Source organism: Gavia stellata, chromosome 6, assembly GCF_030936135.1.
Source record: "Gavia stellata isolate bGavSte3 chromosome 6, bGavSte3.hap2, whole genome shotgun sequence".
Lineage (NCBI taxonomy): Eukaryota > Metazoa > Chordata > Aves > Gaviiformes > Gaviidae > Gavia > Gavia stellata.
In genome coordinates this window covers 35396012-35413200 of record NC_082599.1, presented here as the reverse complement: position 1 = coordinate 35413200, position 17189 = coordinate 35396012, and the positions used below count along the sequence as shown (strand labels likewise).

The following is a 17189-nucleotide window of genomic DNA, read 5'->3' as shown; positions in this document are numbered from 1 at the left end:
AATGTAGAAACCATACTCTACTGTTCTGAAAATAGCTGAATTTATTAACATTTCATGGAGTACTTGGGTTTAGCAGTAAATTGACTGGGGTGAAAATTACCATAACTTTTTGCGGGGGCAGGGGCAACCAACCTGAAAGTCCCAGGAGTTCTTTCTGTGACAGATTTACAGGCTCAGGCATAATCCATCTTCACCTTCGGTGGAATCAAAGTGTCCCTGCAAGGATTGTAAAACTCACCGATGACTGCTCATCTTTTCACTTGTTCCTTCTTTTCTCTGAACACTCATTTGCCTTTTACCCTGGTGCCACTTGTGCCAGGAATATACTTCACTGTCCAGAAGGTTTCAGGTTTTTGTGCTCTGATGCTGTTGAGAAATTACTGAGATCAGCTGGGATCTTCCTTGCCTTCCTAGATTTCGTTGTTGTCCTTGGGTCTCAGGCTGGTTGGATGGTGTTGACAGTCCTGTTGACCACGTATCTAGGTGTGTCATTCTTCCGCACCATTATACGTGTCTTTGCCTCTCTCTGCCTTCCATGTCTTTCACACGTTTGTAAGATGTTTAAAATTAAGCTTTCATACAATGCTGTTCGCCTTTATGATTCCAGTGGAAAGACCAGGATATTGACTTGTAAATAGTTTTGGGTTTTTGGTTTGGCACCTATCAGCATTCTGGCTGGGGCCCTCTATTCTTGTAGCACTGCCCATAATTGTCAGCCTTGGCGTGCTTCCCTGTTCGGTTGTTATTTCAGGGCCACGAGCCAAATCCAGTGCCTGTAATGCTTGGGTGGCATGCCTTGGGTTTGCCTCCATACTGAGCCTGGGACAAGTGGAGATTTTCCGGCGCGAGTTGGAGGTGTGACTTGGCGCGAGTTTGGTTTGTGTGAGTATGCGTTTAAGATTAAACTGGGATTATTTCAGTTTGACTGAAATGAGTAAGCAGCAAGTTTGAACGTTACCAAAACTATCTGTCCTCTGCTTCAAATAGGAATGTCCATACATTGTGCAAACTTGAATGAGGGGAAAAGAGCTCAACTGATTTTTTTTTTTTTTTCATGGTAGGAGCAAAAATAGAGAATAACATCTAGCCATGCTTTCTCACACAGTATGTTCTCCTGATACACTGTTGTCAGAGAAGAATGCGCTAGTGTGACAACTGGCCGTGAAAGTCATATGTACAACTACCTCTTAAAAAAACTGAATGTGGCCGACAGTGGTGTAGAAATAACTCTAATGCTTCCCCGCGAAGCTGCGGGTGTGCATGCAGGCAAGCGTTCTCTCCTCGCAGCTGGCCAGGGGGCTGCCTTGCAGAAATGCAAGTTGCATCTGTTTTGGCTTTGGTATCAGGAAAGTTGCTTTTTCACTTGAGACATGAGAATTCTTCCTGTTCATGTGGAAAGTAAAGCAGCTTACCCCAGGCTCTTCTTTTTTTCTCTTGGAAAAGTGCTGTTTTGACTGGTGGGTGCCTCAGGTGCCTTTCTTTTCCCATCACTCACGTGGTGAGTGCAGGAGTGTCGCCGAAACAGGTCTGACATCCCTCCTGGCCTTGTTTTCTGTCTCTGTCACCCTTGGCGACAGGTCTGCCAGCCTCACAGGCACACAGGAGCTGCCAGCTCCAGGTTCTGCAGGAACGGTACCTCTCCTCTGCGCAGCCCGACGAATTCGGGTGCACTCCTGGGTGTACTGGTGGTATGTTGTCAAATTTAGAGAAGGGGAAACTGAGAGATGAGGATGTCTTGAACTTTGATCTTTTGTTGAAAAAACATAGTTAGGGTTGGTTATTCTGGCAATTTTGGACTGTATGCTGTTTGTAGCAGGGAATGTTTTCTGCTGCTTTTGAAAAGTACCTTGGGGGTGTTTAAATAAGTAAGTGTGTTTTATGTGCAAAAATAACTGAGCTCAATAGGTACAAAATTTCCTACTAGAAATGAGGCTTTGACTTTTTTTCATCAGCTGTGAATTATTTCCAGCTTTTACTAGATTTTTAGTACTTAGCTTTTTGTAACGGGTATCTTCAAAAGACAGTATTTGTCAGATCTCTGCAGCACATCAGCAGACCATTGTGTCTGAACTTGTGGTCTGTTGGTGTTGAAATATTTTTGCCTGAGCAAGCTTGAAATGTTCATCACTTCTCTGCCTTCCTGCCTTTTTCAGGGGTTTAGTGGCAAAAAGATCTTCTCTTGAAGCGCCTGCATCTTTCGCGGGCTTAGAATAGATTAATATTTTTACATTTGTGTTTAGGCAAATACGTGTTTTCTTTCTTGGTGTATATGCTACTTTGTTGACAGAGTTAAAATGCTAGGCTCTGATGCGGTTTATAAATCAGTTTCTGAATGTATTTTAATTGAAAGTTAAAAATGAAAATATCTGTGGCTTCCAGGACTACAGAGTAAATAATGGAGAACCAACCCGTTGTGGCAGAGGTGTTGGGTGCAAGCTCGTCTTTGATGTCTGTCTGCTGATGGCAATGGACTTCTGCTGGGAATAAAGTTGACTTGTGATTTCAGGTGTAGAAATACTGCCAGTGAGCAAGCTTGGTCATGAGGGTGCTCTTTTTAAACTCCTGGAGTGTGCCCACCTTAGATTTGTTCAATGTTCTGTGTTATTAACCTTAGCCCTTTAGGTGAAACGGGGACTCACCAATGACTGAATGGGATTCTTCATAGTCAGGCTGTGCGGAGCAAGTCACAAACTAAAAATCTTTGAAGTTATGCAGTTAAGTTACTTAAATCAGTACCTTAGTATTTGGGAATGCACAAAGAGCAAAAAAGGTCTTCTACTGGGAAAGTATTTTTTTTAACCTTGTTCAAAATCAGTAGTAACACCCCCATAACCTCCTGGTGCTGATGCAGAAGTAATAGACGAAGAAGTAGCCCTGGCGGGCTGCATCGTGGGCTTCTAGCAAACAAGAAATGTTCTTGGTTAAAATGGGCTTTCACTTTCTTACCAAGTGTCGCGGAAAAAGCTCTGCAGCAGTACTGATGGAAGAGAATGAGTTGCATTGGTTTTATTTTTGGAATTAGGTAAATGTCTATGAAAAGGTATTGTTATCAGATCTAATGGTAAGGTTTCTTTGTACTTGTTTAGCATTGCATTATATTTGGAGTTGTGCTCCTCACCTCTGAGCCGTCGTTGCTCTGTAAGAGGAGGAGCAGTGGCGAGTTTCACTATGGATAAAGGGTGCTCTGAGCACACGCTTGCGAAGATGAGGCACACGTGTATTTTTACGTCTGAGAAGCACTGTTGTGTGGTGTTAAATACCCTGCATATTGCATCCCCTCCCTAGCCCCAAATTTGGAGTCTGTATTTAGGGATTAAGACCACCTGTACAGAATTTCCTGGAGTTTAGCTAAATGAGATACAGTTTTGCTACGCATAGCATATTTTGTGATACAAATTTGTACTTGCATAGGAATATAAAAACAAGTTGTACTGTTGCAAATTTGAGTTTTCCTATTAAGTTGGCGTGTCTGAGTTGTATCTTCTGTCTCATTTTGAATCAGAAACAGATACCCAAGGAAGTGGCTGACATTTTTAATGCCCCGAGTGACAATGAAGATTTTCTGGGGTTCCAAGATGATGCTTCCAGACAGAGGTTGTTGTCAGAGGACAGCTATGCTAGTTTTGATTCCCTGGAGTCAGGAAAAAAGGTAGGAACGGTTTGCCATGGCCCAGTTACACTCTTTTGGTGCAGTAGTACTCTGAGCTTGTGTCAAGACTGCACAAACCATAACTTGCAGCAAACCCCATAATCTGCAGTCCTCATATGAAAAATAAATGTAAACAAACTTGCTATTCTGTTTAGGTTCTGATGATTGCTTTTAAAAACTCTTTCATAATATAAGGAAAATGGGTTTCATTAGAAGATGAATTTAAGTGAAGTAGGTAAGTGGGGCAAACAGGAGAGAGAGCATTACTGTCCTGGGCTGGTGTGCTCTGGGTACATAAGACAGTGGAAATGCATGGTAATAGATGGGTTTTCTAAGTATGCAGACTTCAAGGTATTTCTTCCAGAAATTTATATCAGTGCTGTTTCTGCACTAATTTATATTAGTGTTTTTTCTGCACTAAAATTTCTGTTTCAGTGGTGGTGACCCACAGAAACCATCAGCTCCTGCTTCGATTGCGAGAGTTGCTGATTCGCTGCTCTCTTAATGGTGAAGTAGCTTGGATCAGCATAATGATTTGATGTTTTTCATTCTCAGACTTGGTAGCTGGAGGTACCAGCTGAATTCACAAGAAAGGAAGAGAACTGGTGTGCCAGAAAATTTAGTTTTTAGTCTTTTAGAAGCTTGTAATTATATACTTGATAGATATGGGCAAATGTGCTAACAAATGTGCTAACAGATACCCTTGTCAGCTGTGCTCTCAAAAAGGTTCCTCCATTCCATTAATAAAAAAATTGGAAATGTCTCTTTTTCTTTGTTTTTCTTTTTTTTTCCTTTTTCCATCAGGTCAGTACCTGCTTAAGAGTTGCTGAAGACAAGGAATATGACTAGTGTTAGCAAAGGGAACAGACAGAATGAGGCTTGTACGAGTATGTGTTATTTCTGAGCCTTTGTAGGCGAATGGCCTCAGAGAGGCTTGTACAAAGTGCAGAAGCTGTTTGGGAGTAGAGCTTCAAGTCTGTGCTGTGGAGAAAGACAGCGGCTTAAAAGTAACGCAGTACACTTGGGTCTAAATTGTTTTGGCACCTTGTTGCTAGACAGCAGTACTGGTAACTTTGGAAAACCGGGAGGTAGCTTGCTCTTGGGTCTGTGGTTTTGTGTGGAACATGAAGGATCAACGAGGAGAGGTGGTGGAGGTGGAGAGGGAGCCTTGTGCGGGAGCCTGAGCTTCTGCTGCCTGCTTGGGGACTGCAGGTGCCTTACTTTGCTTCTCTCTGCCTTGGTTTCCCAGCTTGTGAGACAGAGATTATGGTAATGGTCTTTGCTGCAAAGCTTTTTAAAATTCTCTGATGAAAAATGCTGTGGAAGAGTTAGGTACTGTTAATTTAACATGCGTTACTGGGAATTCCAGTGAGACTTGTTTGAAATTTACAGCTGGTGCTGCAGCCTTCCTCACGATTCCTGTGTTTCCCTTGGGTGGAGAATTATTTTAAGTCTCCATCAGTATTGAGTTTAACTCCTTTGCCACTAAATGGTACAATAAAAACATGATTTTTTTATCCTGAGTTCCATCCATTTATGATGCTAAACACCACTGCCGCTGAGAAAGACCATAGGTGCTTGTGCAGGAAACGAAAAGGTTTTGGTGTGAAGAGTAAAACGATGGGAAGTTCAGAAAAAAGCTGCAGTTGTTGGGAGAGGAGGCAAGGCAGCTGCCGTGCCAGGGTGGTGAATGGGATGTTAGCGCATCAGATGCTCCCTTGGATGCTGATGTGCAAACTCATTAACAAGTATTGACTTCTGTGTGTCTGCTTTTCCTCAGGGCTTTCCACAATCCTACTCCCATAATTTCTGCACTTCTGCTGAGCTTCAGTTGTTTCTGCTATAGGTATCCCTGATGCGTATTTTACCTTGTGTAGACCATTCTTCATAGGTGTAACAGCATAGCTCTAGGTATGTTATTTTTAGTTACTTTAGCTAACAAACAGCTTACTTCCCCCCCCAACCTTCATTGTGGAATTTCATGAAAACACAAAATGCATAAAAACTTCAGTTTCCCTTCAAGAAATGCAATTTAACTTTAAAGTAACTTCCCTATTGTGTTTGTTCTTTTCTCAAGCAGCTGCACTGCAGCTATCAACAAAAGAATAAAGTAATTTTGCTTAGAGAAAACTCATTCCAATTACCCATAATAATTTGTAGGAGATGTTTAAGTGTAAAGAAACAGCATATGCAGTAGCTCCCCCCTCCCATTCCCCTGTGAGTTTTTCCACTCATCTATTGTATCTGTTTTTCACCAGATATTATCTTAACGTAAAGAAGTATGTAATTAGAGTCAGGGAAGGGAGGGAATTGAAAGGAAGAATAAAGATATTTAGTAAGTGCATCATATGAAAGGTCATTTTTATATCGTGTGGGAGGAAGAAATAGCAGAGGAAAATTGGGGAAAGAAACTTAACTAAGTGTTGCTGACTTTCAAGAGGCAGGTGTGGTGTGAACATGGGTTATGTTCTCACCTTGAATGAGCCTTTCAGGAGGCTAACAGGGACAAGTTGACAGGTGGTCTTCTACTAATTCTAATTAGAAGTATGCAAATGTAGGTCTGATTTTGTAAATGCATTGTGGTTAATTGGTATGTAATGTGCATATCGTGAAGAGTGTTTTAATGAGATCTTAAGTTTATTTTTCATGGGCTGACTTTTTACTTCCTAGTCTGTAGGCAGAAGTTTGGGATCTGTCTACCCTAGAACATGTTTCGGTGATAAACAGAGAGTTGAGCAATTGGAAGGTGGAGGGATGTTAGCCAGGCTGTTCAAAGCTCTGTGGTTTTGTGTTGGTATCTGTCACTTCAGTGATGGTGTAACAGCATGAGAAGGAGCAGACTCCATCTCCAGGAGCCTTGAGTACTGCTGCAGCAAGCCCAGAGGAGAGAGTTGTTTCTACTGCTAAGTGGAAAAAAAGGAAGGCTCTTTCTTACTGTGGTTGTGGTTTGTATTTTCCATTCAAGGCCTGTTTTTTTCACATCCAGAAGAAAACATAAAAACAACATGATAATTTACACGTAAGACAACTGATAGTTTATTTTTATTGGGTAGTAGTGAAGAAGAGGAGGAAGAGGCAAAGAAGAAAGTTTCCCCCACAAGAAGCAGCTCAGTTAAAGCCCTGTGCTCAAAATCCTGCTAAGTTAAAATAACTCAATGTTGAAACTCTGAATGCCTGCTGCTTTTTTCTTTTGACAGGCTTTGCCTGCAAAGTGCTTTCACAGTATATGCCATCTAGTTGGTACCTGCTTGAACCTCAGAACCTGTTTATTGTGACTGTGTGACTACCCTGTATCTGGCTGTCTCTCACAGCTACTGGCTGGTATTTTTACAGGGGGTTCGATTTCAGCCCAGATACCTCACTGAAGAACTGCAGAGGATTTTCACTGAAGACACTGACTCTGAAACGGAAGCGTTTGAAGGCTTCGCTTCCACATCACCCAGCGAAGTGCATGGGACCAAGAAAGGAGTTCTGGTAAAGGCAGTCGCCTATGCGTGAATGTATATGTTGCCTTTTTTTTTTTCCTGTCTCTTCTGTGTAAACCTCATGTTCTAGTAAGAGTGTTTCTGATAAACTGTGATGTTCTTTCTTCATGCTGAAGAAAAATATGTTATCTTAAAAGAGGAAAAAAAAGCTTATTTAATGTAACATCACGTATTAGAAATGAGAACCTCTTCCCCTGCTTGTAGACTGTCTATGCTGGGCAAGATTGCTCCTCTTGAAGACAGCCGTGTCTGTATCCCAGACAATATTAGTATGTAGATTTTGTGTTGGTCTCTGCACAGGGAGAAGTTGTGTACTCTGAACTTTTAAAAAATTTGTTCATTTAGGTGAATTTATGACAGTGCCGTTGGGTGGTGAGACTGCTGCCTAGAATTAGTGATTTAAAAATGACCTTTCTTGTGTCACAGCCAATAATGTAACATGGCATTCTTCCTGCCTCCAGGCAATGGAGTCAGACTTGAGTGATGAAGAACGTGGTAATTTATTGGGTAGTGAGGAAGAAGAGGAGGAAGAGGTGAAGAAGAAAGTTTCCCCCAAGAGAAGAAGCTTTGGCCTTCGTGTTGCCTTGCAGTTTCCCACCAGAAAGTCATCTGAGAAAAGAGTGCCTGAAGAGGCTTTTTCTAACTTACCTCTAAAGGACAGTGAATCCCTCACACCTCTTTCAAAAGAAGTAAGCTGCAAGCGATGGGACAAACTAGAGGGCTCTGCTTCTGAGTCTGAAGAAGACATTAAAGAAACACAGGAGGAAAGTTCCAGTGCTCTGCTTAAGAGAGCCATGAATATTAAAGAAAATAAAGCCATGGTAAGACTTACGAGCAGTGCTTTGTTCTCTGACGTTTATATCCGAGTACTTAGCTTCAGCACACTTGAATTTTGGGGTCCTTGCTGGTGCTGTGCTGGGACTTTGGGAAAATCTCATGGTGGTTTGTGTTTGAATTTTTCTACCTGGGAGAACCCTAGAGGACTATCAGCACTCAGACATTTACCCCTAAAATAGCCTCAAGTAGGACTAGCCTGCTCGAGTTTAAAACCAGAGTTGAACCATGCATTTTGTATGTGGATGTGATAAAAGTTACAGATACCCAAGTTGCAGTCTTATATTCCGAACATGTCAGAAAACCATCTGGTCCCTTCAGGTGGTTCGTTTGCACGATAGAATTTCTACTTTTCATTTGTGTCTGACAGATCTGCTGCAGTTACTGATTGGAAAGCCAGCTAAAAACTGCTAAGGATGATAAATGTAATTTTTCAGTTGTGTGGGATGTGATGTTTACAGTTATGCTTTGCTATGTAACTACTGAAAGCGTGTATATGTGTGCGCGTAGGTGCAGAAAAGAGAGACACTGAGTGTTCCCTAATGCTTTTTCCTCTATTGTCCAAAATGCTACCAGCTGTCTTTAATTATCACGCTCCGTGCAAATCTGAGTTGACGTTGGGTCTTCAGTGGCTCCTTCAGTTTTACTGTATTCCAGGAAAAGTTGCAGCTTCCAAGCAGTCTTGGGACTCAAGTACACCTCATGGGTGTGTGGGCCTGCAGCTCCCATGTAAAAACTTGCTTTAGTTTTGTACCAGTGTTTCTAATCTGTCTTGTATCGTCACTGCTGTTGTGCTGGTCTTGCTGCTCTTCCACCCTTCTGCCCTTCCACTCTTCCTTCTAGTTCAACCATTACAAAATTCATTGGCATCCTAGTTGTGGTACTGTAAACATTAAATAGCTTTTAATAAATGTCACACTGAAGTATTTACTGAGAAGTGCTATCCAGCTTTTAATCTCATGATTGATACGGCGATCTCAGAGACAGCTAGCAGCCTGACTCACCGCTGCTATTGCTGGCTTTTCAGAAGATAGCCTCATCTTGGTCTTCCAGAACAGGTCAGTATTTTTTTGGACCTGTCAGCCACTGCTTCTGTTGAAATCTACCTCTGCGACATCTCCTACATGGTGCAACAGATTGTCCTGTTGAAGTGCTTCCGATACTGCATATGCCATGGTTAAGGCAACCGCCATTGGGGCTTAGTTCTTTTACGATTTTGCAAATGAGCGTGTACCCATGTCGCAGTATGTACCTGCACAAAGCAATTGGTATGTAGCATTACTGGCTGTGGTTTACAGCATTTGTGAAATCAGCACTAGCTGTCACAATTGAGAAGGGGATGTTCCTAGTCATTGCTACTAAGGACCACCGAAAAATGACGAGCAAAGTTTCCCTGCTGCAACGTCACTGCTTAGGGGAACACTGTCAGTTCCCTGGCAAAAAGCACAGGTGTATCGGCAGTCATTCAGTAAAATAGCCCACAGGGAACATCTTACAGTCTTCTGGCCAAGGGCACACTGTCTTCTTTTTCTCCCTCCTGTCACATGAACTGTGAATCTCTCGTTATCAGTCATAGATATCATAACAGTGTTGTAATGTGCTGCTTCAGTGCTGTTTCAACAAGATGGGATGTAGTTCTAGCTAATTTTAATTCCCAGTAAGAATTAATGGGAGCTGTGAAGTTAGTACTGCCTGCAGAGTTTTGCTCATTCAGGGGTAAATGACCCCCTTTTATGAGCCCCACTTAAATAAAGTGCTTCCAGAAAGGTTTCATGCACTGAAACTTCATGTGTTCAGATATAATTTGGAGTGCATGTGAAGAGCGGATGGTAGGTGTTGCTTATTTGCCAGTTTGCAGTGAGTTTTCAATGCAGTATCACTGTTGATTTCAGCTTGCCCAGTTGCTGGCAGAACTGAATTCCATACCCGACCTGTTCCCAGTGAAAACGCCCACCTCAACTCCTTCGGTAAGTCTCCAGTACTGGCTGGAGGTGACAGTTGTTTTTGTTAGACTTAGGATTAGTGTTTTGCTGATGAAATGCTTTCACCAAGCTTGTTCTGGTTTTCTTTGGTTTTGGTCACTTTATTTGTATAGATTTGCTATTGGTCACTATTTAAGTACCAGAGGTGATGTGAGGAAATGGAATTTTACAAGATAATTTGTGAAGAAATACAGAGACCAAGGCGAGACAATGCTTTATTGTTTTTGCTCTGGAAATACTGTTGAGATGCTAGACAAATGTTTGTGTATGTGGGAACAAGGAAGAGTAGTTGCTTTCCTTTGGGTTTAGATCCTGTTAATTTTCCTCTTGCAGGCTTTCCTTTTAAAATCCACAGTTCCCAGTAGAGCTATGCTGATGAAATTCAACCACTTCAACATGAACCTGGAATGATACTGTAGTTATTTCAACTGACTTTTCTTGGCTAGAAGCAGAGAACTGTCAACCCCTCTAGGTTCTCTATAGAGTAATGTTTTTCCACATATATTATAAACTGAAGAGATTAAAAAAGTGAGGAAAAATTGAAGGGCCAGGTCTTTGGGAAGCCCATGTAGAAATGCTGGTGTGGTGGCTGTCAGGTGAAAAGGTGAAGCCATATCATACAGTCTTTGAAAGGCTGGAACCTTGCTAGCTCTAGTTAAATGCTATGGAAACCATAACATCTTTTGAACACATACATAAGCCTGCTACTTTTATTTATTATCTTTATTTTATAAATAAACCTTTATTTTTTTTAAATAAACTTTTATTTTGTTTACTTGAGGAGGGCAGGGGCATCAGGAGTATTTTAGTTGTCTCTTCTGCTTGGTTTTTGACTTCCAGCTTGTCTTGTGATAAGCCTTTCACTTGTGCGGGAAATAACTAAAGAGTACAGTAACAAGCAGACTTGCTTTCTACATCTTGTTTATCCTGTCAGATTTAGTAGGTGCCTTTATGGTAGGTGTCTATGCAGGACTTCTGTTGCATGAATTCAATCGTGCAGTAATTGGCAGGTGTGACAATACAAAAAGGGTATCTTGTGCCTCTGGGTAATTTCCAGATCTAGGAATCTGGAAGTGGGAGAAGAAACTTACTAACGCACTTTCAATTTAAAAAATATAAAAGAAAATAAACTAGAATTCAGGTTATTCCTTGAAGATGTATTCAATTTGTAGGAAAATCTGAACCTTTAGCTGCTGAAGAACAGTGAGAACTAGCTTCTACCTTAATATGGCATACAAAAAATTTTGGTATAGTTCTGTGATGTTAATTGAATAGAATTTGACTGTGAAAATGTGGTGTTTTGAAAGGATCAAAAAGGTGTAGCATGTAGGGTGAACACTTAAGTATGCTAGAAATTGTTGAGGTTTGACTTAACAAATAGTGGGAGAAGAACAGATTAATTTGTGACACTACGAGTGTGGTACAGACATATTGAGATAATTTCAGTTACGTTTGTAGCATTAAACACCAGAAAGGAGAGTTACTGGAATCATCTTCTCTTTCCAGAAACAGAAGAAAATCCCAAGGAGGACGTTTTCTGAAGGCCAGATAACACGTCGCATGAACCCAACCAGAAATGCTCGTCCACCAGAGAAATTTGCCTTGGAAAAATTTACTGTGTCGGCTGTTAAATTTGCAGAACAATTCCGTAGCTATAGACAACAAAACCTCTTGAAGAAGAGACTCAGTGTGGTATTTGCTAGACTTTGATACCTCCAGTAGTCAGGGATTAGGAAACATTCATTTAAATTGTTGGCCAACACTTAGAGCAGGCATCACATCCTGCAGAAAGTCAATGAGAACCTGTGGTTTGGGATTAGCTACAGAAGAAGTTGTCTTCAGACCTTCCTGCCTCATCTTTCAGCTGTTAACTGGGCTCTATTTGTGACCTGTGTTGTCCAAAACATAACAAGGCAGTTTACTTGTGGTTTATTATTTATTTATTATCTGAAAATTACTAGAGCCCACAATGTAGAAGGCCTTTGAGTGACAAGGTGGCTGGTATGGTGGAGGTGGCAAAGCAGATCTTCTCTATCTTCAGGCTCAGGAGAAGTTAGCAAAAACCCCTCTCTGGAAATAGCAGAGGGAAGACAGAGAGGAGTTATGTAGCTGAACTGAGAATTAATAAAGGGAATCTGCACCAACAAACCACTGATGTACTGGCTAGCCATTCAGAAGTTGCAGATTTTATTCTTCCCCATTTTTTTAAAATCTCCTGTTTTCCCTCCCTTGGCTTATGGTGGTCATTTGTCTTAGTTATATTTGCTGTATAGCCTTTATGAGGAAGACTCTTAAGTTTGTATCTGTACATGGTAGAGGGTGGATCCCAGTTCTGCTTATAAGAATGAGTGCTGGGCATAGTTGAAGCATTACAGAGGGAACTTGGCTATTAAACGAGGTGGAGTAGCACTGAATGAGGACCTGGGCTGGTAAATGACTATTTTGGAGAGAACAGAGCTGATCTAGGGTGAAGGTCAAATTAGATGTTAAGAGTGGGGTAGGCGAAAGGCTAAGGATCAGTTGAGACTTGTACAGGTAATTTGAAATCTCCCGAGGGACATAATGACGATCCATGGATTGGTATTTGGAAGGAAGAAAAGAGCGCTTAATAGTGAGTAGAAGACTCTCTTCCAAATAACAAACAGGATAATAACACAGGGCTGTGTAAGGCAAGACTAACCTAAAACTTCAGTAAAGGTTTTTTTGCAGGACATCATTCAATTTTTCTTCAATTTCTTCAATTGTCACTGGAGAAAGCAATTAGAGAACATGTTAGGAGATTGAAGGAGCAAAGCATGGGAAGGCAGATGGTTATCGTTCCTTATTTTGAGACGGAAGAAATGGAGTGTGAAGAGCTACAGTGGAGGTGTTGAGGGAATGCAAAGAAAAGAAGGTAGCAGAAAAACATGTTAGGAATTTGTGGAAACAGAAGTAGCAATGATGGGAAGGAAGAACATATAAACAGACTAAATAATAAATAGAATAGAGAAAAGATTAGGGAGGAGAGGGAGAGAAAGAGGCAGTGATTTGGAAACTCTATTCCCTCTTCTTCCAGTGGTCCATGAGCCTTTAGTCCACTCACTCTAGACTGCATGTACATTATAAATGAAAGAATTTGTCACCAAGTGTGGTGACAGAGTCTTCATGACATCAGACAAAAGGCGCTGAGATGAATTTGTTTAGCAGGGGGATTGTGGAGTGCGCAAAAGGAGGAGATCATCAAAGTATTCATCTCACCGTCCAGTAGAAGATATTACTGAGGAGGACTTGGACAACATTGCAATCACTGTTAAAGACAAAATCTATGACAAAGTTCTGGTAAGTGGCTGCTGTCTTCTTTAGTGTGTCCATTTGCTTGAAAGTGAAAGGCTCCTAACAGTTCATCTGGTGTTTGCTAAAAGGTATGCTTTCCTGAGGTTCTGGAGAGTGCAGCTCTGCATTATTGTATTACACAAGCACAACTTGGAAGCTTTGCCAGGCTTCCATGGGCTTGCCCATGCTGGTCAATATGCCCCACCAACTTTTTGCTTCTGCAAAAAGTGCTTTCTTGCCATAGAGCTATTAAGTGGAATTTGCTATAGCTATGACTCACCACTGAAGACTTGACATCCCTTTTCTCTCTCATTCTCACTTAATATAAATGTTGTGGTGGTGGTTGTACCATTAAATAATAGTGATCTGTGCTGTTCCTTCTACCCCCTGGAAATGACATTTCTGTACGGGTCGGGTGGTTTCCAAAGCTCTTGATGGAAATCCTCCTTTCCTTCACCAGATTTGGTTATTAGTAATCGTCATAAAGATCTAGATGATCAGCTTACTATATATTTCATGCTTCGTTGTATTTCCAGAGATAAGTCAGAAGGTAATTTTTCTGAATAGTTTTAGCTTTTTCCTAGATAGAGGAAAGGATCAGAAGTGCATCATGAGGTTCATGTAGTTTGAGCCTCAGAGTGCAACTGAGGCCGGGCACTGTCTCTGTAAAATTCCTAGCATCTCTCCAGATAACTGTATGATTTATCATAACAGAACTTACAGTTCTTACTAAGATTTTAGTTGCTGAATTTGACTTTGGTTTGAAGTTTGTGCTTTGCTATCGGCAGATACTTTAGGAAAGTTCAGCAACAAGCATTTAAGATGTCCTTCATATGTGTTTCTCCTCCTTTCCAACTTTAGGGTAGTACTTGCCACCAGTGTCGACAAAAGACAATTGATACAAAGACAATCTGTCGCAACCAGGGCTGTGGAGGAGTAAGGGGGCAGTTTTGTGGACCATGTCTTCGAAATCGATACGGGGAAGATGTGAAATCAGCACTGCTTGATCCAGTAAGTATAATTTCTTGGGCTTGAAAAGAAAGTGTAATGAATATAGTTTTGTTAGGAAGCTGTGATGACGATATGCTCATGATAACATGGTGTTCAAAGCTTTTTGCCATGAGAAGGTCTGTAGTACTGCTACGACTGACACTGCTCTTGTTGGAACTCAAGTGGAAGGTGCTGGACCTGGGTTACAATCCATCCAGCTTCATGCTTTGAAGTTCCAGATAGTGGAGGGAAAGCGTGAGAGCTTTTAAGAAAAGGAATCTGAACCCTTTCAGAAAAATGCCAAAACGTACCCTTTTTTAAATGCTCTCAGTAATGTGGCATGCAAAGTGGGTTCCTTGTTTTACATTCTAATTTTTAAATATGAGAAAAAAGGAGAAGGATACCTAAAAGTCTTAGGGTTGGTTCCCTTTTCTCTGTTTTCCCCTGAGGCACTGAGCAAGGAGAGAGCACGGGCTGCTGCCAGAGAATGAGGCATGTGGCTACACAAAGACTTCTTGGCAGAGTAGCCTCTCTGTGCTCAGCTTGTTCTGGGACCTCCTTTTCCCCCACCTCTGCTTTAGAAATGGGCTTTTGGGCTGTTCTGAAGGACAATGAAGAACTAATGGCTCTGATGCAATGGCTGCTATACTGTAATGCAGGCTGTTAGCACCTGCACCTCTGTGTTCAGTTGCTGAGCAGCTGGGAGATGCCTGACTTCATGTACATGCTGTGTAATTTAGTCCCAGGAATCGTGCTATACCAGCAGGCAGAGCCAAAGAAACTTGTCACAGTCGGTACCCATCTTTTTCTAGGGAGTTCACTACAGTCAGCCTAGCATAGGGTGCATTACAGATGCCTGTAGTCTATTTGAAAATTTAATACCGAGCACATCAGAGAACCTAAGTCTTCAGAGTAAGAGGTATTCAAGCAAACAGGGTAGTACTTAATAATTTCTTTAATTCTGCAGAATTTGGAAAATGGTAACAAGGGTGGTTGGCTGGCTGATGCAGGCTTTTAAAACCTTGCCCTGAACAATCACACAGTAGGGAAGCTATACTCATGTCTGACTGAATGACAGGAAGGCAAATATAACCTTACTCATGGCTTGCCTTTATCCCCCACCTCTTCATCCCCTTGCAGGCTTGGATCTGTCCTCCTTGTCGTGGGGTGTGCAACTGCAGCTACTGCCGCCGGCGGGATGGGCGCTGTGCAACGGGCATGCTCATCCACTTGGCCAAGTTCTATGGCTACAACAACGTCAAGGAGTACTTGGAAAGGTGAGGGCCGTGCCCTGTGGTCATTCCTTTTTAAAGTGTTGTAGCCCTTTAAATAATACATGGTGTCTGTGGCCTGGGGCAGATCCTGGCTCTATGCTAAAGAAGTCTCTTGGACTTCAGGTTTCTCCTAGGGTGAAATCAGCTTCTTTAAAGTGAGTCATAGTGTCTATGTAAACAACTCATTTGCTTAAGAAATTGAAATGTTTTTGCCTATTTTTAAATCCGTATTGATTGCTTGAAGCATGTAGAAGTGCTGTTTTGGAAGTTGTCACCTTCAGCAATGGAAATTCTGTTTATGGGGAACCTGAATTTCCTAAAAAGCACTAACACTCTTTTCTCATGTCTTCTAGTTTACAAAAACAACTGGCAGATGACAAGTGAGAACACTGAACTCAAGCTGTGCCTGCCTGCAATTGGTTAATATGTTGACGAATTTTGACTTCAAAAGGTTATTACTATGTTTTATATAAGATAGAATTGTAGAGTATAGTATATGCATTTCTGTGTTGGGAACTTTTTGATTGTTGTGGTCTTATGCAAAAGATCTCTCAGGAAAATGTTTTGGTAGAGAAATCTACATGCACAGACCTATACGTTAAGTGAAATGGCACCCCCTTGAGTGGTTAATTTTTAATAGCGCTACACAACCACATGATGGAGAACTTGGTCAATTTGAGCAATATTTTTATTTATATAATTGTGCAAGTTTGCAGAAAAGGTGTTTAACAACTACCTGTAAAGCATAGCCTGTCTTTAAAGAAAGAAAAAAACCCCTTGTGTTCCAACTTGACCATATCGATTCAGTTTTCCAATCCTTGCTTTCTGAACCCATTCTTCTACCCGTAGTTGATGGAACTTGTCCCTGCAAAGAAGGGAAGTGTACTTTCATCTGAATGCTATTATATTCCAGCCAAAGATAATACAACCTACCGGTAGGAGGATGACTTCTTTTTTTTTTATTCCAAAGTGCAATTAATCACTGAAACATGAAAGTGGAAGAGTGTTTTGTAAAAAAAAAAAAAAAAAAAAAACCCAAAAAAAATTTTTACAAAATTTTAAATGTCATAGAATCACAGAATGATAGGGGTTGGAAGGGACCTCTGGAGATCATCTAGTCCAACCCCTCTGCCAGAGCATCATCCCAATAAAGAAAAAGAATTACTCACCAGCAAATCTTGTGTGAGGCACCTGCTGCCGGAACCAGCCACCTTACAGCAGTCATAACAGGTTAACTGGTTTAAATCATGAAGTTCAGAATTTTTTTTTACATACAGTTCATACTTAAATGTTTTTTCATATGTACAACCAAGCTTTCAAACAACTTTGTTTAAATGCAACATGTTTGTATTACAGTATGATTATGTTAAAATTCTTGTAAGATACACATTTCATTTATGTAGAGAGAATAAAGAATAATCAAGAGGAGTATTTTGTGAGTCAAACTACAACCCAGATGCTGATGTTTTCCATTTACTTTCCTGTAGCTGGTGAAATGAAGGAATGGTTGCAGATCAATAATCATTATGTGGAGAAACACATGAACACAGCGCTGATGGATGAGGAAATAACAACATAGAGCACATACATAAGTGTTACACTAAGGATTGTGGTTTTGTGAAGCAAATCTCCTGCTCTAGCTGACTGAAAAATACTTATCTCC

At 41.1% G+C, this 17189-nt stretch overlaps 1 protein-coding gene across 1 annotated transcript; it reads left to right on the top strand.

Moving 5' to 3' along the window:
* The first annotated feature begins 7094 nt into the window (after window positions 1–7094).
* On the top strand, window positions 7095–16524 carry CDCA7L (cell division cycle associated 7 like). The gene is made up of 8 exons (XM_059818865.1): window positions 7095–7123; window positions 7596–7955; window positions 9861–9935; window positions 11457–11642; window positions 13137–13268; window positions 14124–14273; window positions 15393–15529; window positions 15880–16524. Exons 2-8 carry the CDS (start codon window positions 7599–7601, stop codon window positions 15908–15910), a joined length of 1068 nt encoding a protein of 355 aa, XP_059674848.1. The 5' UTR covers window positions 7095–7123; window positions 7596–7598; the 3' UTR covers window positions 15911–16524.
* The last annotated feature ends 665 nt before the right edge of the window (window positions 16525–17189 follow it).

Excerpts from the sequence above, each read along its gene's own strand:
- CDCA7L (XM_059818865.1), top strand. The coding sequence starts at position 7,599 with ATGGAGTCAGACTTGAGTGATGAAGAACGTGGTAATTTATTGGGTAGT. Across the intron at positions 11,643-13,136 it reads TGAAGAAGAGACTCAGTGTG|GGGGATTGTGGAGTGCGCAA; the intron begins GTATTTGCTAGA and ends TTTGTTTAGCAG. Across the intron at positions 14,274-15,392 it reads AATCAGCACTGCTTGATCCA|GCTTGGATCTGTCCTCCTTG; the intron begins GTAAGTATAATT and ends ATCCCCTTGCAG.